Source organism: Myotis daubentonii, chromosome 8 (genome assembly GCF_963259705.1).
Source record: "Myotis daubentonii chromosome 8, mMyoDau2.1, whole genome shotgun sequence".
Lineage (NCBI taxonomy): Eukaryota > Metazoa > Chordata > Mammalia > Chiroptera > Vespertilionidae > Myotis > Myotis daubentonii.
This window is the reverse complement of record NC_081847.1, coordinates 54,857,644-54,878,831: the sequence shown is the minus strand read 5'-3', so window position 1 is coordinate 54,878,831 and position 21,188 is coordinate 54,857,644. Positions and strand designations below refer to the sequence as shown.

General features: G+C 39.3%; 1 protein-coding gene across 11 annotated transcripts in view; it reads right to left on the bottom strand.

Moving 5' to 3' along the window:
- The window catches only part of ATP9B (ATPase phospholipid transporting 9B (putative)), a 146,483-nt gene that overhangs the window by 110,801 nt on the left and 14,494 nt on the right, over positions 1-21,188 (bottom strand). For 8 of the 11 annotated variants that reach the window (XM_059706409.1, XM_059706412.1, XM_059706404.1 and 5 more), the window contains 3 exons: positions 20,607-20,757; positions 17,878-17,991; positions 8,663-8,771 (listed from right to left, as the gene is read on the bottom strand). In XM_059706409.1, coding sequence (XP_059562392.1) covers positions 8,663-8,771; positions 17,878-17,991; positions 20,607-20,757 — 374 coding nt within the window. The remainder of the gene's footprint in view (positions 1-8,662; positions 8,772-17,877; positions 17,992-20,606; positions 20,758-21,188) is intronic. The other 3 variants (XM_059706413.1, XM_059706414.1, XM_059706408.1) reach the window with 2 other exon arrangements.

The window sequence follows — 21,188 nt, the reverse complement described above, 5'->3', positions numbered from 1 at the left end:
CATTGACCTCAGCAGAGCCCTGAACCAGGACCTATATTTCACTTTTCTCTTCACTCCTACTATGCACCCTCTTCTCCTTCCTTCTGTTTTTCACACTCTCTGTAACAGACACAAAGAGGAGAGAGATGAATAGCTGCAGGCATAATATGCAATAAATGCAGGAAATAATTTTTAAATATTTTAAAATATAGAAAACATATCCTTTTTTGACTTCTTAATTAAGATTTTGCATTCCTGAGAAAGTTATTATTCCTTCACATGATAATATAAACTATTTAAAAGAGATCTATACTCTGAAAAAAACACAAAACATTGCTGAGAAATATTTAAAAGACCTAAATAAAGGGAGAAATATATCTCATTCATGGGTCAGGAGACTTAATATTATTAAGACATCAACTCTCCCCCAATTTATCTATAGATTCAATGTAATCCCAATCGAAATCCCAGCAGGCTTTTTCATGAAAATGGATTCCAAGTCATATGAAAATCCAAAGAACCTAGACTAGCCAAAACAACTGTGGAATTAGAAAACAATGTTGGAGGGCAAACAATCTCTGATTTCAAGAATTATTATAAAGCAATAATAATCAAAAGAGCATGGAATTAGCATAAAGATAGACAAATATATCAATGGAGTGAAAGGCGAAAAAACCCCACACTTGAAGGACAACTTATTTTTGACAAAAGTGCATGGCAATGTAGTGGGAAAGAATCACTACTTCCCCAAATGGTGCTAGAAACAACGGGACATCCACATGCAAGAAAAGTACTCAGACCTGTACATTGCACCGACATAAAATTTACACAACATGGATGTATGTGTATGTGTGTGTGTGTGTGTGTGTGTGTGTGTGTGTGTGTGTATATATATATATATATTAATTTATTTATTTATAATGTAAAGCCTAAAACTGAAAAAGAAAAAAAAAAACATAAGAAGCAGCAACACAGGAGAAACGTAACAGAAAATCTTTGAGTTGGGTAAACAGTTATTAGGATACCACAAGCCTTTGTTTAAAAAAAAAGATATACTGGACTTAATCGACTAGAACCGTGGTTGGCAAACCATGGCTCGCGAGCCACATGCGGCTCTTTGGCCCCTTGAGTGTGGCTCTTCCACAAAATACCACGTGCGGGCGCGCGTACAGTGCAATTGAAACTTCGTGGCCCATGCACAGAAGTCGGTTTTCGGCCTGGGCAAGTCTATTTTGAAGAAGTACTGTTGATATTTGGCTCTGTTGACTAATGAGTTTGCCGACCACTGGACTAGAACATCAAAGGGGCAAGAAAGTGCTAAGGTATAAGATCAGTGGACTGGTGTCTGAAAGAGCTGAGTCAGGTACAAAAAGAATAAGCTGTAAAGACAGGAAGGGACCCCGCCTCCAGGTCAAGTGGCCTCAAGGCTATGGAGAAGCACAGCCACTGCAGAGGAAATAAGACTCTCAGAGGTGAGCCATTCTCAGTAAGGAGTTTGGAGATGAAAGCTGTGGATGAGGAAGGAACCTGAATCCTGAGGCGCAGTGAGAAGGGCAAGGGGCAGAGCGAGGATGCTCACAGTAAGTACAATGCACAAGATGAACATCTGAGGCTCCACAAGTTCAGTGATGAGTACACAGACCAAGTCACATGATGCTAGTCCTGGGACACACAGGCCCAGACTGCGCTCAGGCTGAGACCCACCCTGCTGAAGCTGGGCAGCTGCACAGGCTTCTGCTTAACGTCACTCAGGGCCAGGCCCTCTTCCCCAGGATTTGCTGGGGATAAAAGTGGGAATGAAATGGGCAAAATCGTATCCTCATGGAGGAGAGAAAGAGAAAGAGAGAGTGAGAATGAGGGTGAGGGTGAGAGAGAGAGAGAGAGAGAGAGAGAGAGAGAGAGAGAGAGAGAAATGTGGATGTGAAAGACATGTTGATTGTCTTTCCTGCACCCCAACAGGGGCCAGGGATCGAACCTGCAACCCAGGTCCATGCCCTTGACAAGGAATCAAACCTGAGACCCTTTAGTTCAAGGGTTGCTGCTCTAACCTCTGAACCACTGACAAGGACAATTAATGAGGTTTTTAAAAACATTCTTTAGCAATAACAAAAAAATTTAAATGCTCAAATTCAACAGAATCAATTCTTTCTCCTGTTCTATTGTAAACAAAGAATTAGCTTTAGGAAGAACACTGAAATCATAATATATTACAGTATGGTAAGAAACATTTAAAGATAAAACACTGTTATTCACTGGATCAGCTGTGCTAGCCAACCACTTCCCCTCTAGTCTCACTTGCTAAAACAGTCCACACCACCTGTGTAATGACCAGCAGAGTCCAGAAGCTACCTGCAGAGGCTACCCACACAGACTCTTTTACCTACCAATGTGCAGAACTAAAGTGATATGCAGAACTAAACACTGAAATAAGTACCAATAGCAATCCACTACATTCACCAGATAAATATTTGGTAGAAAAGTATACAATTTGAAAAATTTAATAAGTACCTCAACATTAACTATTTTATCAACTAACAGATACAAATGAACATTAGATGGTATTAGACGATAAAGACACCCCTCAAAGTCTTGGTCAAGCCCACCACTATCTGCCTAAGGGAAGTTTGTAATCTCTGTTTTCTGCAGCTAGACAGGCCTCTTAAATATCTACCAAAGGTCAGGACCGTTAATATAAATGGCTCTAAGACTAAAATCAGAAGATATACAATGCAGCGGTCTCCCTCTCTCATGGGCCTACAAATGCACACTCCCACCAATGTCCTCCTACGAGAGTCTGTGTGGTTACGCCGGCATCAAGAGGGATACGAGCCAGCCTTAGTTTGGAATTGTCCGTAGTCCCTGTTTCCTCTATGTTCAATAATCTATACGGTGATGGCTTCCTTCTCAATTACTCCTGAGTGTGGAGAGTGGTATGAGCCCTGGTGGGAGAAGGAGAAAATCAATAGATGGAGACAGCAGGACTGCGTCAGGTTCCTGCTAAGGGTTCCATGTCATTGGTCCAATACAGGAGCAGGAAGAAACTGTCTCAGTAATCTTATAGTTATCGTGCCTTAGGTTTCTCAGAGAAAATAAGAAAAAAACATGAAAGAGAAACATAACCAGTGAAGGAAGGAGGTAAGGAGGGAGGAGAGGTTTCCCAAGCTACTAAAATGTTCCATGAAGGAACATTTCTTAAAACTGGCATGGAGATCTGGATGAATCAGTAAAGCAGAACAGAAGACAGATGAAAGGGCCCAAACAAATCTACATATTTCTCAAAGGTCTGAGAAAAGAACTTAATAACTGGTTTTAAAACAACTAACTGACCATTTGGGAAAAAGAAAAGTTAGATCCCGTCCCAATGTAATACATACTTTAAGTGTAAAATTGCAACACTGTTAGAAAATAAAAATATCTACACTATATTGGGGTTAAAAGAACTACCTAAGGTTAAAGTAAAAAAACAAAACACAAAAACAATCAAAAAGGTTTGCATCCATAAAAATTATAAATTTACCTCTAAAAAAGATTTTAAAAATTAGTCAAACAAGATAAATATATCTGCCATGTCATAAACTTCTCTTATAAATAAATTATAACAAGGCAAAAAAGTGGAAATAGGAAAAAAGATGAATAAACTTGTATAAAAGATTAAAAACGAACAATGAAATGCTAAAAGGTAAGTAGCAAGCAAAATGAGAACCTTTTTCACCAACCAAGCTGGTGAGTTAAAGAGCGTTCTATTTTAAGTGGTCCAGGACACCAGGTGAGGGTTGCACGGGCCGGCTGACCACACATGGGCATGCTGGTGCAGACTGTTGCAGTCTCACTGGCAGCTCTCTGACAACATCTATCAGGATGAAAACTTTTCATAACTAACCTGGAAGTTCCTCATTTACTTAATATTGCACTTACCGAGTGCCTACATGTGCCAATTACTCTGCTCAGCCTTGAGGAAACAGCAGTTGTGCACACGGAGCTGAGAGACCATAGTATCATCAGAGCAACACCAGTCACCAAAAGGAAATACCAGATGCCACCAGGCGTACACACACACAGCCCTTACATGTGTGAGAAGAGGCTCTGGGTTAGCCAGCAAGTGATTTTAGTCATATTTCAGGTGTTCCAGACGATGTAATAAAAACCAATGTATGAGTATCATGAAGAAATTAATTCATAGATCCTCTCAGGATGACCTAGAAAAACGTACTGACCATGAGACAGTGGGTATATACATCTACTCCTGCATACATGTACCTAGTCCTGAGTATACATATCCGGTCCTAAACAAATGAAAGAGTAAATCTTAAGTGTGTGCTTGTGCCTGACATATATAGCAGGCAATAAATATCACTGTATAGTAAAAACACAATGTTTGCTAAATATTCTTGAAAAATACTGGAATGGATTCTTTTCAAATGCTGCTCAGACCACAGACAAGAAAGATGACTTAAGTCTACTTCACAAAAGGGAGGATATGAGATGAATATGTGAAAAGCTGAGCATGTGCACCAAAGCACTGCTTTGACTACATAAAATAAAACATCCACAAATGACTTCCCAATATCCAGGGCTGTATTTCATCTGTGCTGTCACAAGAGTGGACGAACAAGAGACGACAGCACATCAATAATGTGCGAAGAGTCATCACTGCTTCTCTGCATACGGATCGCAGCAATCAACTCTGATTACTTCCAAGTGCATCAGCTGCTAAGCACTTTCTGATGGGGAAATTCAGCTGACACTTGAGTATACTATTAAAAAAAACTATCTTCAAATATGACTGTCACAAAAGGAAATCCTTCTTGCCAAGTAGAAAATATAGTATCTCATAAAATCAGTTACATTTATGATTTCCTCTGTGAAAGTGTGTATAATGCATAAACAATATATAAGAGGCACTAAAGAGGGATTTAAAAATCTCTTGATTTTTAAAGGGATAATTATAACTCACAAATGAAGTAAATTTTACTAAAAGATCACAAAATTTCACAGAGACATTTTATAAATGTTTTAACTATAAAAGAACAGAATAAGAGTTTTACAAGTAGCAACAACACAGTACTGATAGGGATCCAAGCCACGCAACCACAGAGGAACAGAGAACAGTCCCTTTTTGTACTCCCTGTGAACAAGGCTTCTTTTGGAAGGAGACTGAAACACAAGAAACATGTAAATATGGACATGTCCTCCCACATTCTCTCTCACACACAATTTACATAAGGTTCAAAGACAGCAGACTTTCTTTTCTATTAAAAGAAAGACTTAAGATATACTGGGAAACAACCATCACAAAAAAACCATAGAACAGAGTAATTCCATTTCTAATAAATTCCATTCCTAAATATAATATTTCATGTTAGCTTTAGGTATAACACTGGAAAATATACAGGTAGTGCTTGATACGACTGAACCCTGCTGAGATTTGGTGGCTGATTAAAGTAAATACAAATACACAAAGACCTCCAGGTTTGTCCTGTCTACTAAAATACTGCATGAGCTCTTTAAGAAGCACAGTTCAGGACTTATTCGTGTTTGAATCCCATGAGGTTATCACAGTGCCTAAGACATAGTGAGTACTTAGTAAACATTTGTGGAATTGAATTGTGAACTAGCCAACTGGATAATTACCAAGGCATTCAATTTATACACCTCTCCCTGTAAGTAGGAAAAAATATTGCATTGATTCCAAGAATGTGAAAATAGAATGGCCACACAATTTATACTCCTCTTCATTAGGAACTCTGCAAAAACTGCCAACACCCAGGAGCACCTGTTTCATGCTCTCCTCCCTGCCCCTGCCTCTGCCTCTGCCTCTGCCTCTGACGCTATTAGGAGACAGTGAATAATAAAGGCAGTCATAAACAAGGAGAAGGAAGGAAAAGAGCAGTGGCAGACATGGAAAATTCCCACACAAGAAAAGCAGCTTCTCGGGCAATAAAACAAAGGGCTAACTAAAGTATTCCAGTATTCACTGAGATCATCTATCAGTCAAAGTAGTCTCTGCTTCCAAACAAAGCACCTTTAAGACAGAAATAGACTTGAAATAGAAGTGGCTTTCCTTTAAAAAAACAAAAAGCAAACTATAGGATGTTTTCCCAGTGTAGTTCTACAAGAGTGTTTAAGAACTCCTAACACAAAAAGTTCAAATGTTGTAAATATGATACAACAAACCAGTCAATTACACACTCATCAATGCCATTCAAAGAACAGATAACTGTGAAATATTAGAAATTAAGAAGCAGAGCGACAAACATTCTTGACAACAAAATAAATGTTAAATTATGCCCTATAAACATAACTGTATTTTTTCACATTCTAGACTTTACTTGTCAATCACTTGCATCAAAATAACCAACCACCAAGCAATGCACTGCAGTTGAAAGAACACTAGGCTTAGAGTCAGAATGGTCTGGGCTCCAACCTGAGCTCTATCAAGCACCTGACAGGGCAGATGGTTCAGCATGTGCCTCAGGTTTCTCATCTGTAACCTGGAGGTAATACCAACCTCCCTTGGATGGTGGTTATGTGAATGCATATTATGAATGTTATCTGACACACACAAGAAAGTAAAAAATAGCAAAAATTATCAACTGCATGAAAAATGTCAATTTCATGGATCACCAGTATCGATGACCAATTTTTTAAAAGATGTATTTCCTAGAGTTCTTAAAATAATTCTACTAAAAAATGTTTTTAACGTATTTTTACTTCAAACATCTCAGAAGTGTGAAAGACATAATATTAGTATGTCTTCCTCAATATTATATTCCATTTTTAGGTGAAAGTGATATAAAAAATCAGCCATTTTAACATTGATAGTTCAGTGGCCCTCAGTATATTCAGTATCCTACAACCAACTCCATCAGGTTCCAAACACTCATCACCACTGAAGGGACCTTCAAACCCCCTCCTCTACCTCCCAGGCATGACAAACACAATCTGCATGCTATCCCCATCACTTCACCTACTCTGTACATTTCTGTAAATGAAACCATACAGTGTGTGGCCTTTTGTGTCTAGCTTCTTTCATATAGCATGGTATTCTCAAGGTTCATCCATGTTCTATCATATCTCATTTTAATCAAATGTGCTGGTTTAGTAACATTCAGGTACACGAATACAGCAAAATTTTGTTTACCCACTCATCCACTGATGGACATGTAGGTTGTTAGCACCCTTTGGCAACTGTAAATGGTGCTGCAGTGAACATGGGCATGTGTGAATTTGCTTGCATTCCTATTTCCAATTCTAAGTTTATCTGAGAATGCCTTAATTTCTCCCTCATTTTTGAATAATTTTACTGAGTACAGAATTCTCCATGGGAAAGTTTTTCATTTACTATTTTAAAAATATCACCATGTTCCTCCTGCTGATTTTTCATCTTCTTACTGAGGACCCCTCCTCTCTTATGTGACAAGTGGCTGCTCTCAGTGTCCTCTTGTTCATTGGGTTTCAACATAGTCTAACTACAACGTATCCATGTGGCTCTCCATGCATTTGCCTTTCCAAGGTTTCATTAAACTTTCTGAATCTGTAGATTCATGTCCTTTATCAAGTTTGGGAAGTTAATGATCATTATTCCTTCAAATATTTTTCTACACTTTCTCTCTCCTCTGCTCCTAAGATCCCATTATGTGTATATTAGCACACTTGCTGCCATCCCATAAGTCTCCTAAGATTTATTTATTTTTCTAATTCTTCCTTCTGCCCCTCAGACTGGACATTCATAGGACCCAGGTTCAAGTTCATTGACAGTTTCTTCTGATTACTCTAATCTGCTACTGAAACTCACTTGTGATTTTTTTTCTTTTAATTTATTGAACTTTTCAGCTCCAGAATTTTCCTTTCGCTTCTTTTTCAATCATTCTATACTTTAATTGACATTCTGTAATTGTTAATACTTCATTCTCCTAATCTTTTAGCAATTCATTTCCTTTAGCTCCTTGAGCATATTTAAGGCAATTGATTTAGTCCTTGTCTAGTAAATCCTTGTAAATAATTTTTCTTAATGTCTTCTGTGAACGGGCTACACTTTGTTTCTTGTCAGATGCTGTAGCTGTATGTTTAGTGACTTTGCTAAACTCATTTTTGTAAAGTGTGTATTCTCTGTCATATGCGGTTTCTAAAAGAGATTTCCTTGCATATAAGAAAAGGGATGGAGGGAGAGGGGTACAGTGGGGGGGAAAGAGAGAGAGAAAGAGATAAGAAGAGGGGGAAGGGGAAGAAGGAGGAAAGGAAGAGACAGAGTGAAGCAGCGAGGGTAGGAGAGAGGGACAGAGTATCTGTGCAGATAGGCTCTGTGCTGAGGACTCCAGCACTTAGCCAGGCTGTTTATAACTCGGCCATAGGCTGCACCTCTGCTAGCACTGAGCCTAGACGTTGGCCAGGGGCAAAAGACCTTCTCAGGTCTTTTCTGAGCATGTGTCCAGGGGCAAAAGACCTTCTCAGGTCTTTTCTGAGCATGTGTCCAGTTCCAGCTTTGAAAGTGACTTTCAAATTTCCCCAGTAAACAAGGCACTTGTGAATGCCCTAATTATTCAAAGAAATTAGATATCATATGCAATCACATAATACTATTTTCAATAATAGAATTAAGACGTGTTTTCCTTCATTTATGTTCACTCTAAAATGATAATTACATTGGACAAATGATGACCTGGATTAAAGGTGTCTTGCTAACCTCTTACTGTGAGCTTGCTGTAAAGTTGTGAATTTACTTCCTTGTCTCGCTGAAAACGCCGAAATTCGTCCATTGCTTCCCTCATGATAGTAACAGCCAAGACAAATCCCTACAAAACAAAAAAGGAAAATTATTTTTTACTATTTGGTTTTTCTTTCCCCTCAATTTATAGTTGACCCTTGAACAACACGAGTGTGACCTATGGGGTCCACTTATGCACAGATTTTTCTCAGTAAACACCTGCACTGTTTCTGATCTGTTGTTGGGATTGTAGATGTGGGTGGGGGAGGTAGAGGGGAAGGGCCTGAGGACCACATGCATTGTTCTATGCCATTCTACAGAGGGGACTTGAGCAGTCATGCATTTTAGTATCTATTGAGGGTTCTGGAACAGATCCCTGGTGGATGCCAAGGGACAACTAAGCTTTGGGGGAGTCAAAAGTTATGGATTTTCGACTTTGTGGAGACTTAACCTCTGTGTTGTTCAGTGGTCAACTGTATATTACTTCTAAAATATAAAATAAATGAAAACAGAAAAAAAGTAACAATAAAATACTATAAAAGGAATATAATACATAGTAATAGATTTACAATTCATACTATCTCTAAGACAATTTTTAAAATTCACATCATAATATGTAGTAACCCAAAGAAAAAATCAATCTTCAATAAACCTATGAAATTAGATTTGGAACATTCAAGCATTCAAATAGCAAATTAACAAAGACTGACAGAAAACTCTTATAATTTCTGCATTTAAATATTTCTGATAGAATAAAAGCATTTCAGAAAACAAAACAATTCCCAGGTATGGCACGTATCATGATCAATTTCCTCACCTAGAGCAACATCGTGCAATGGCATTGGAGAGCATAGGTACGGTAGGTGCTTTCTCTCATTTTTTAGGTTAAAACCTGAATAGATTAATTTGATGCTAAGTAAAACTTTTATTTACTTATAACCTACTATGAACTGTTACACTACTAACATGTGGCTAATGTCAATCTTTTTTAAAGGCTACTTTCGTATTTTCTGACACACATTCCATGGATATTTAAGCCAATCTCCCATGATTAACTGGAGACCTCTTTCGTAGGCTTCATGGTACTGACAAATGTGCTCTAGTCTATTCTATAAACAACACACCAATGGATGAATTTCCACTGAAGGAACAATCATCTTTTATTCTAGTTTTTTTCTGTACAATCAACAAGCTAAATTAAGTGGGCCACTGGAACATGTTTCTGGTATTTACTGAACTGCGCCCCTCTTTATGCAGTCGCCTTGAATGCTGGTGCGGGGCTCCAACCTCAGTCCTCGTGGCCCAATGCACCACTCACCCATGATCCATCACCGTCTGAATCTTCGAGGTATAGCCATCACCTATAAATAATGCCATTGACTCCTCTCCTGCACTCATCCATCACTGATCACCAAGCGCAGGTCATACCTCCGAGACACATGGGCCTGGCTCCAACCCTCCTCTGGTCTCACCCATAGCATCAGTCTCCCGCCTCCAGCCTCATTTCTCTCCAAATCATCCTTCCCCACGTTACCAAAATGTCTTCCACAATATGAATTTGGGAAATGTGTGGCCAAATCCTCCTCTTGGGATGGGTCCCAGCAATTCACTACCCCAAACCTTTGACAGTTCCCATTGTTCATGCTCCATTTACTAAAGTACAACCTTAAGAATGGATAGCTCTCAGGGACAACCAAGATGGCGGCATAGGTACACACGTGAACTTGCTGCCTTGCACAACCACATTAAAACTACAACTAAAAGACAAAATGAATATCATCCAGAACCACAGGAAGGCTGGCTGAGTGGAAATTCTACAACTAGAAGGAAAGAGAAAAGCGCATTGAGTCCGGTAGGAGGTGCAGAGTTGTGGAAGTGTGGAGGTACAAAGGCACGTGTGCAAAAGGGGCTGGCACTTGGGTATGCAGTTGTATTTTTCAATCAGGTGGGAGAAACAAGCTCAAACTGCTCTGAACTCCAGTTCCGGGTGAGAATTTGGGGACCCAGACTCATACGGAGAGAAGCTGGACTGTCTGGCATCAGGCCGGAACGTGAGGGCGGCTTTCTCGAAGAGGTGCTTGCAGTGTTCACTGTTCCTGCATGGCCGTGGGACACAGACCCCGGGACCACTCCAAGGCAGAGCAGACTGGCAGCCACTGTGATTTGCTCTGCTCTGGTGATTCCCTGAGACCACACCCCACCCAACTTAAACCCCACCCAAGGTGTGCACAGAGGCTTTTGCATACGAATGGCCTGGCCTTTTTCCACCTAAAAACCTGTCAAACTATAGGTGGGTCAGAGAACCTCAGAGCTTCCAAAAGAAGGCCTAAGGCTCATCAGCAGCTTGCATTACTTCACAGCTGTGCCTCATCTGGGCATCTCCAAACCCCAAACAAAGAGGAGGAATCTGCAGATCTCTCTGTAGCTCTTGCTGGGTGGCCTCAGGCAGTGGCTGACTTTGCACCTCCTTGGAGATCCAAGAGCCAGTCTACCCAGTGGTCAGAGTGAGACCATCCTGATTACAACTCTTCACATCCATAAGAGACACACTCAGGGGGCAGACTCAGTGAGCGCCAAAGCGCCACTGAAGCAAGTCCTGCCCCATAAGGGTGTCTCCTGCACAGCAGCTCTTCCATTGTAGACACAGCTGGTCCTCACAGCCAATTGGCCTGGAGGTCAATTCCTCCCAGTGATACCAACAGCAATCAAGGCTTAACTACAACAAGACTTTGTACACAGCCCACAAAGGGGTGCACCAAGAGTATCCTCCTCAGGTGATTGGGGAGACTGAGCCACTGGGCCCTATAGGACACCTACCACACAAGGCCACTCTATCAACACAGGGAAACAGCCAAAATGCGGAGACAAAGAAACAGATGACAAATGAAAGAAATGGAGGAAAGCAAACTACTGGATATAGAGTTCAAAACCACGGTTATAAGGTTACTCAAGAATCTTCTAGAAACCTCCGAAAAATATAGTGAGACCCTCAAGGATATGAAAAAGGACCAAATAGAAATTAAGCATACACTGACTGAAATAAAGAATAATATACAGAGATCCAACAGCAGACTAGAGGATCCCAAGAATCAAGTCAAAGATTTGAAATACAAAGAAGCAAAAAACACTGGAAAAGCAAAAGGAAAAAGAATACAAAAATATGAAGATAGTGCAAGGAGCCTCTGGGACAACTTCAAGCGTACCAACATCCAAATTATAGGGGTGAAAAGAGAAAGCAAGATATTGAAAACCTATTTGAAGAAATAATGACAGAAAACTTCCCCTACCTGGTGAAAGAAATAGACTTACAAGTCCAGGAAGCACAGAGAACCCCAAACAAAAGGAATCCGAAGAGGACCACACCAAGACACATCATAATTAAAATGCCAAGGGCAAAAGACAAAGAGAGAATATTAAAAGCAGCAAGAGAAAAACAGTTAGTTACCTACAAGTGAGTACCCATACGATTGTCAGCTTATTTCTCAACAGAAACTTTGCAGGCCAGAAGGGAGTGGCAAGAAATATTCAAAGTGATGAACAGCAAGAACCGACAACCAAGATTACTCTACCCAGCAAAGCTATCATTCAGAATTGAAGGTCAGATAAAGAGCTTCACAGATAAGAAAAAGCTAAAGGAGTTCATCATTGCCAAACCAGTATTATATGAAATGCTGAAGGGTATTCTTTAAGAAGAGGAAGAAGAAGAAAAAGGTAAAGATACAAATTATGAACAACAAAGTGACAACAAATACATATCTATCAAGTGAATAAAAATCTGATGAACAGGATAAACTGGTGAATAGAATAGAATCGGGGCATAGAGAGGGAGTGGACTAATAATTCTTGGGGAGAAGAGGGTGTGGGGGTGTGGGAAGAGACTGGACAAAAATCGTACACCTATGGATGAGGATATACTGGGGGGGGGGGGGTAAGCGCAGGGGGTGGGGTGGGAACCGGGTGGAGGGGAGCTATGGGGGGAAAAAGAGGAACAACTGTAATAATCTCAACAATAAAGATTTATTTTTAAAAAAATGGATAGCTCTCTAGCCTCATCACCCTCTCCATGCTGCCTTCTCCTCCAACACCAGAGAACTGTCAGTAGTCTCCTGAAACACCTTCATGTATCCCAGCTGGTCTTTGCCAGGATATTTCCAGTGGTTGCAAAAAGCACTGTTTTGAGAAGTATTCTAATGGCGCTTTTGGAATCACTGAGGAGAGAGCCAAACAGTTGGGGACATGCCCCATCTGCACAGAGGGAGTTGGGCACAGTGTGCAGCATGAATCTGAATAGCCCCCACTGAAGGTAATGACTGATGAGCAGAGTTTGACCTTCACCTAACAGTTTTGTTAAGATATAATTCACATGCCATAAAATTAACTTCTTTAAAGTATACAATTCACATTTTTAGTAATTCAGAGTTATGCCAACATCTAATTTTAGAATATTTTCATCACCCCCAAAAAACCCCAATAGCAATCACCACCAATCTCCCCTGCTCCAAGCCTGGCAACCACTAATCTACTTCCCATCTCTATGGATATGTCTCTTCTGGGTGATATGGTAACTGTATGTTTAGCATTTTCTATGAAATGCTGAACTGGTTTCAAAAGTTGCACTACTTTTCATGCACTTTTGGCCACTTGCACATCTTCTTTAGAGAAACGTTTATTCAGATCCTACATCCACTTTTTAACTAGTCATCTGTTTTTTCATTGTTAAGGTATAAGAGTGTTTATATTATTCTGAATACAAAGACCTTGTCAGTCATGTAATTTACAAACACGATGTTACAAATATTTTCTCCCATTAACTGTACTTTCTTGATGGTGTTCTTTGATGCATACAAGTTTTAATTCTGATATAGTCCAACTTACTTTTTTCACTTGGCACCTGGGCTTTAGTGCCCAAGAACACAAAGATTTAGCTCTATGTTTTCTTCTAGGAGTCTTATAGTTTTAGCTCTTTCATATAGATCTAGGATCCATTTCGAATTACTTTTTGTGTATGATATGAAGTAGGGGTCCAACTTTATACTTTTGCATGTAGCTGTCTAGCTATCTCAGCACCATTTGTTGCCAAGTGTCTGGACGGTGGGACTGGGAGGGGTTGATTCTGTTTCCTTTACATGCTCCGCCCATTCCTCCAATGCACAGACTTATGAGAAAGGGTGGACAAGGAAGACCTTCAAGTCAGACTGGAAATCTGAGTCCTCATGCAGGGCTATCACCTACACAGCCTGTCTGGCTGCCATTAGGTACTAATGAAGTACCAGGAGTATACTATACTGTATATGGAAGATGCAGTTAAAAATCCATACTTTCTTCACCTAAAAATCTTTTCATGGGCAACTCTAGCCCACCTTATTAATTTTAATAGAAGCATTACAATATGCTTTGTTACTCTGATTACACTAGCTATGTCTAGAAGAATTGTTCTGAAAGATGAACAATATGAAAGGTAATCTTTATTCTGACTAAATAGTATCATGAAGCCGAAACCAGTTTGGCTCAGTGGATAGAGCGTCGGCCTGCGGACTGAAAGGTCCCAGGTTCGATTCCGGTCAAGGGCATGTACCTGGGTTGCGGGCACATCCCCAGTGGGAGATGTGCAGGAGGCAGCTGATCGATGTTCCTCTCTCATCGATGTTTCTAACTCTCTATCTCTCTCCCTTCCTCTCTGTAAAAAATCAATAAAATATATATTTAAAAAAATAAAAAAAATAAATAGTATCATGAAGTCACTTTATTTTCAGTTAACTTTTCTATTGTATGGGAAAATACAATAGAAAGAGTTCAGAGCAGAAACTAGTAAATAACACTGCCAGCAGTAATTGGAAAAGAAAGATTATTAATTAAATTACCAGTGTTTCAGAAACATCCCAATGTCAAGAGAGCAGAGGGAATGTCTGAAGTAACCGGTTCCCTGTAAAATTAGTGGACGTCAGACATAAGATTTCATAACCTCCAGCTATAAGGTGCTTTATGCTTCTCTGGTGGGTTCTTGCCTAGGAGAAATATGGAAATGCTCACTGATTCCTTTTATGTAAGCATACAGAAGCTTGGAGCAAGAAGAGAAAAGATGTACAACCTTTTGTACACATATAAGACCACATGCCACCCCAGGCTCCAGACACCAATTACAATACACAGGTAAAGAAAGAGCAAGAACTCAGGACCTTAGCAAGAAATCCCCGTGAAGATACATCATTTGAACAAAAAAGTAAACAGTACTTTTTCAATGAGACTGAAATGTGCATCAGGAATAATGTACAAGTGGAATGATCACTACAGCAAAGTCTGTAACTGCGGAAAATTAGAAACAACTCAAAGCCTCCTTTCCCAGGAGGATGGACAAACACTTGTGATAGGCTCATATGTTGGCATACTTTTTGCAGTGGTTCTCAACCTTCTGGCCCTTTAAATACAGTTCCTCATGTTGTGACCCAACCATAAAATTATTTTCGTTGCTACTTCATAACTAATGTTGCTACTGTTATGAATTGTAATGTAAATATCTGATATGCAGGATGGTCTTAGGGGTCGCGACCCACAGGTTGAGAACCGCTGCTTTAGAGGAAGAAAAATGAATGAGCTAGATCTGTGTTGGTGTGGATCAATTTTCTAAACCAATGTTAAGCTAAAAAAGCATGTTAGAATAAGATAAACTATATATAAACTTATTAGAGCATGCTAAACAATATTGCATATTGTTTAATGATACAAATGTAAGTGCTAAAAGTAAAGAGATACATAGCAAGTATAATCTCAAGTTCAGAATAGAGGTTAATTTCAGTGGGAAGAAAGGTTGAGAAGAGGAGGAATAAAAACTTCCTCCTAATGGCTACTTGGCTTCAACATCAGCTTTTATTTTTATTTTTATTTTTATTTTTTTAAATATATTTTATTGATTTTCTACAGAGAGGAAGGGAAAGAGACAAAGTCAGAAACATCGATGAGAGAGAAACATCAATCAGCTGCCTCCTGCACATCCCCCACTGGGGATGTGCCCGCAACCCAGGTACATGCCCCTGACCGGAATCGAACCTGGGACCTCTCAGTCCGCAGGCCGACGCTCTATCCACTGAGCCAAACCGGTTTCGGCCAACATCAGCTTTTAAAACTGTGGTGTAAGTCTAAGTGTTCTTCTTCCTGGGCACATGCAGCGTATACACTAACAGCTCCCTGCTCACTCTGGATAAAATCTGAGCACCTGGAGGAGCTGACCTTACTGGGGGGCCTCCTCGCCCTAGCCTGCCCCTATCTCCTTTCCAACCACAGCCCCAGGTCCAGACCCTCTAATAGTCCACAACCTCCCTCCCACAGGGACAAGCATCCTATAGCCCCAAGACCTTTCACAACTGCTGTTCCCTCTGCCTGCATTCTCTTTTCCCTGTTCTGTGCATGGCCCACCTGCTCTTTCCTATCACCCCCTCAGAGGGGCATGCCTTGACCACCCTATTAAAATAATCTCATCCTTCTCAGTCCCCTTATATTTTCTTCTTCATAGCTGTATGGCTACTACCTGGCATTATGTCTTGATTTAAATTGTCGTTCTCCCCAGATCTAAGCTCTGTCAGGAAGCAGATAAGCAAGGTCTATTGTGCCAACAGTGCTGAGAGTAGTGCTGGACATAAACAAATTCACTATTGGCTGATTAAGGAATTGTGTATTTATACTATCCATGTTTTAACCCACTGTTTCCCATTTATTCTAAAATTAGAGGCCTGGTGCATGAATTCATGCACTGGTGGGGTTTGGCCGGCCTGCCCCGATGGGGGCCCATCAGGCTGGGATGGCCGGGGGGGGGGGGGGTCTGCAGGAGGTTAGCCAGCTGGCTCTGCCCAGATCGAGATGTTGGGTGCTGATCAGGGCTCAGATCAGGCTGGTTGACTGCCACTGTGCGCATCATAGCCACCGGTCGTTCCAGTCATTCTGATCATTCCTCTGTTTGGTCACTGGGCTTTTATATATATAGATATGTATCTTTAATGTTAGCTACACCGTAACACAGTATTCCAACATACTCATGGCACACAGCAGAGTTGAAGAATCCATTGTTAGAATATGACTTTTTAAATATTTTTTTTCATCAAAAATAATCACAGACATTCTTTAGATTTTGTGACTGATCATTATTTCTTTGGGATAAATCCCTCAAATAAAAACGCTGCATTCATCTTTAAGGCCTCTGGTGTTATTACCAAATTATACAGATCAATGTCTTCACTGTCAGCACTGACACTGCCTTCAATCTCACCAATTTAGTCAGTGGAAAAGATCTATCCTGTAATTTTGCATTTATGTTACCTATACAGTGACTTTCATTGCTCCCATCCACCTAGTCCCTGTGACCAGGAACAGCGGCAGGGTGGGGTTTGGCTCAGTCTGTCCCATAAACCAGAATCCACCCATCTTCCAGATTCTCTCTGTGAGGCGTGGGCTCCGCAGACCAGAGCAGATAACCACGAGCACTCTGCTCAGATTCCAGTTCTGAGGGCAGCAATGCTGTGGTGGGAAACCTGAGCCTGGTTGGCTCTTTCCCTGAAGGAATACTCCCCCCACAATGCTCCCTTGCCAGTGTGACACTGGGCGTTGGCCCCAAAGAGAGCAAACAAAACCAGCGCATTTTTCTGGGTGAAAGGAAGAAAGAAGTGATACATGTGCCTATATAAGTTGAAAAACGATCAGCAAATAGCATAAAATTATCAAAACAGTATATGTTTGAAATGAGAATATCCGTTAAGTATTATATGCCTTTCAAACATTTTTATGCACTGAGCTGCCAACCAGAAATTGTCTGGACTCCATCGAGATACATGAGAATTGTCATTGTCAGACAAAGGTAAACATCTGTCAGGACATCAGGAATTACAGAATAGACCCCACATGTCATTTCCAACAGCTCAGCACAGAGGAGAGTTAGGCAGGGGGACAGGCCTGCTGTCCCCGGGAAGATACACAAGGCCCAGCAGAAGCCCTGCCCCACCACCAGCTCTGGAACTTCTTCGGCCGAGGGCACAGTTGTGAAGGATTTAAGAACAGAACTCTGTAACATCTTTTAATAAAAGTTCAATGATACATAGCAACAATATCAGGTTTTAGAAAATCTGATCTATTTATCTATTAACCATTTCAACTCTAAAAATATATTCTAGTTAATAATTTAACTTAATTTCAAAAATCTTTTCTTTTACCAGAGGAGCCCAGTAGGTGTAGAGATAGCCTATTTTCAATGCTGGTACAAACTGGGAGCAGGAGACTACCAGAAAATATAGATTCAAGAAAAACTTGAATTGTTCATACAAAACCTAAAAAGGAAAAGAAAAAATTAACAGTCTCTTCAAGGAAAATCTTTAATATCTCATTAAATAATTAAAATCAGCACAATACCTGACTACATTTCCATCAAACAGTAAACATATACCTTGGGTCACAGTAAATTTAATGATTTTGACATTAGTTTTCCAATAACTAAATCACATATTAAAAAAGGTAAGGTTACCCCTAAATTATATTTAAAACAAACTGACAAAAAGACCTTTAGAACATTCAACTATGTTAAAAGTGTCCTCGAAAACCTTTTGATTCCTGAGTGCAATTTTCCAGTTTTCCACTCTTCTGTTCTGTGTCTCTTTATATGCACAACAAGGCAAATGAGAGAGCAAAGCCTTCCCAAATTAGTAAGTCAGCAAATACACACATACAAATGTGTAACTTGGTAACAACTTAGAAAGTATTATAATGGAAAAGTCCTGTCAACCTTACATTTATGACGTGGTAAAAAAAAAAATGAAATAAGAATGTGGACATCTGGGTAACTTTACAAAGATTGAGTGAACAAGCAAAACATACACAGGTATGACTGTACCCCAAAACTGTCCTAATCTCCTGGAAGTATTACATCCCTCAAGTATAAAGGAATGATGAAATAGAAAGCTATGAAAAGCACAGGCCAATTTTCAGGGAGATAGCTACTTATATATTCTTTACAGTCCCCTGGGAGTTGATTGTCAACAGTACTTTCAAATATAAAATAAATACCATAATTCAATAAAATTTTAGGAATGCAAATCCTGCAACTTTTTGTTTTTGCTTAATTCAAATAGAATTATCTTTAAGGAAGATAAACAAGACCTAGTATATTAATAGATTTTTATCTGCAAATTCTCAAAATAATAGATTTAAATTGAAAATCAAATGGAACAAAAATAATGTTTATAGATGAGAATAATTCCCATATCACACTACAATTACAATGAAACTTATCACAAACTTGCAACTTGCAAATCCAAATCTCCTTGGATACCATTAGTTATGCACCTTGGAAGATATGGAAATCTCAACAGAGCAGAGCCATAGGTTAAGCACTTATTGTTGATTTAAAGAATAATGGAGTTATCTGCATCATCACACAGACGTGCGTGACTGAAAAATCGGTTACATTGATAACATGTTTATGTTCATAATCATGTTCAATTGCTGTCTCAAAATGTTTGGAATCATTTCATAAATTAATCTCAGCAGGAAAGCCCTTTTTCTCCTCAGTGGTTTCTTTAAAATCTGTTAGCATAAATTATACCTTTTAGCAATTCAGAAATTGCCATTCATGCTAAAAATGGAATAGAATTCCTACTGTGCAATTACCAAATGTTTCTAAAATACGTTTTAGATGAAAAGACTAATTTAAGAAAAAAGTCATTCATGGAGTAATAGTTGTGCAGACCAATCAACAGATCAACAGGTACCTTCGGGACACAGCGTCCGGGCAGGCTGTGTGGATTTACTGGTAAAAGGTAAGCTGCATTGTTGGCTTTAAACCAAAGTAATCAATACCTGATTGTTTACTGACTGAATCTGGTGACCCTTAAGAATATATACAATGCTTAGCCAATCTATGAGTATTTAATAACTTAACCCTAAAAAGAAAACATTAGCTTCATTAAAGATGAGAATATGTACTTGTCTGAAAAATACTTTGCATTTTATTGTCCTGACAGAGATCAGTCTTTTAATTGGAGCCATTAGTTTTGTGAGTTTTAATAAATTATCACAATACTTATCAAGCTCTTGCCAACCACTGAATGGATGGGTAGATGGGTGGTGGTGGGGCAATCAATGCCCATATGAAGTCAGCATGATAATTTAAATGAAAACATGAAAGACAAAGCAGCCCTCATGTCACTTAATAAAGTGATCTGCTTGCAAAAGAGCAAAAGAGGTAATACCTAGAACTTGTCAAAAACTTTGATATAAAAATATAATCAGTACCAGCCTCCTTTGACTTAAATAAATCTGTCATTAAAATAGGGAATGATGCACCAAAACAAAAAGATTCAACTATTTAGTATTCTAAACATACATAAACTCAGTATTGTAATTTAATAAAAATAATAAAATATTTAAACTTCAGTATTTAAAATTAGGATTAACACCTAATTAAAGGTAACTAATGATATAACAATAGAACAAGGTGTGAAACTTATGATGTGAAGAAAGTAGCCATAAATGCTAATAAACATTTTGTTACTGAGTTATGTACTTGAATCATGTTACTTTAACTGTGCAGTTCCTTGGCAGGCTTTAAACACTACATTCCACTTTCCCTCCAAATAAATTCCCAGCCAAACAAAATTTATGACTTTTTTTCTGATAATTTTACTTAGCTTTACTTGATTAATTCTACAATTAAATGTTTATCTAGAACTGAAATCAATAATCAAACTATAAATTTTCTCCAGTTGCACTCTATGACATATCTATTAAAAATGCATAGGAATTATTTAACAATTTGAACATGATTGAAAAACAAAAAGATATGACACAATTAAAAACGGAAAAATTTTTAAAAAAAGAAAAACAATGAAAACAAAGGAAGCTAGCAATCTCTGATATGCAACCCATTTTCAAGAATTAATAGTCTTACCCCAGGTAGAAAGGTAAAGACATTGTATTTTTGATTTTTGATGGAATTTCTGGGATGTTTTTCTTCACACTTCTCAGGATGTCCGAGCCACACAGTGCGAGCTCTCAGCTCTCTCTTTCTCTGACAAACATTTATCAGCCAATCGCAGCAGCTACATGAAACAAAAGATATTGTGTATGCTTTTTAAAATTTATTCTACATATTTATAACCAATAATGATTGCTTCCATATTTACCAGGCACTGATAGCATATCTAATGCTAATCTGTAGGGGTTTTCTTAAAATAGGTCAGTCATACTAATTCACATCCTATATAATAAAAGTCTAATATGCTAACTGTCCAGTCATCTGTTCAACCAATCAAAGTGAAATATGCTAATGATATGCTAAGGCCGCTCAACTGCTCACTGTGACATGCACTGATCACCAGGGGGCAGTCAGTCAACCAGTCGACTAATCACTATGATGTACATTGACCACCAGGGGGAGACACTCTAACCGGTAGGTTAGCTTGCTGCTGAGGTCCGGCCATTGGTCTGGACACACCCTGGAGCCCTCCCATGGTCCCTTCCTGCTGGCCAA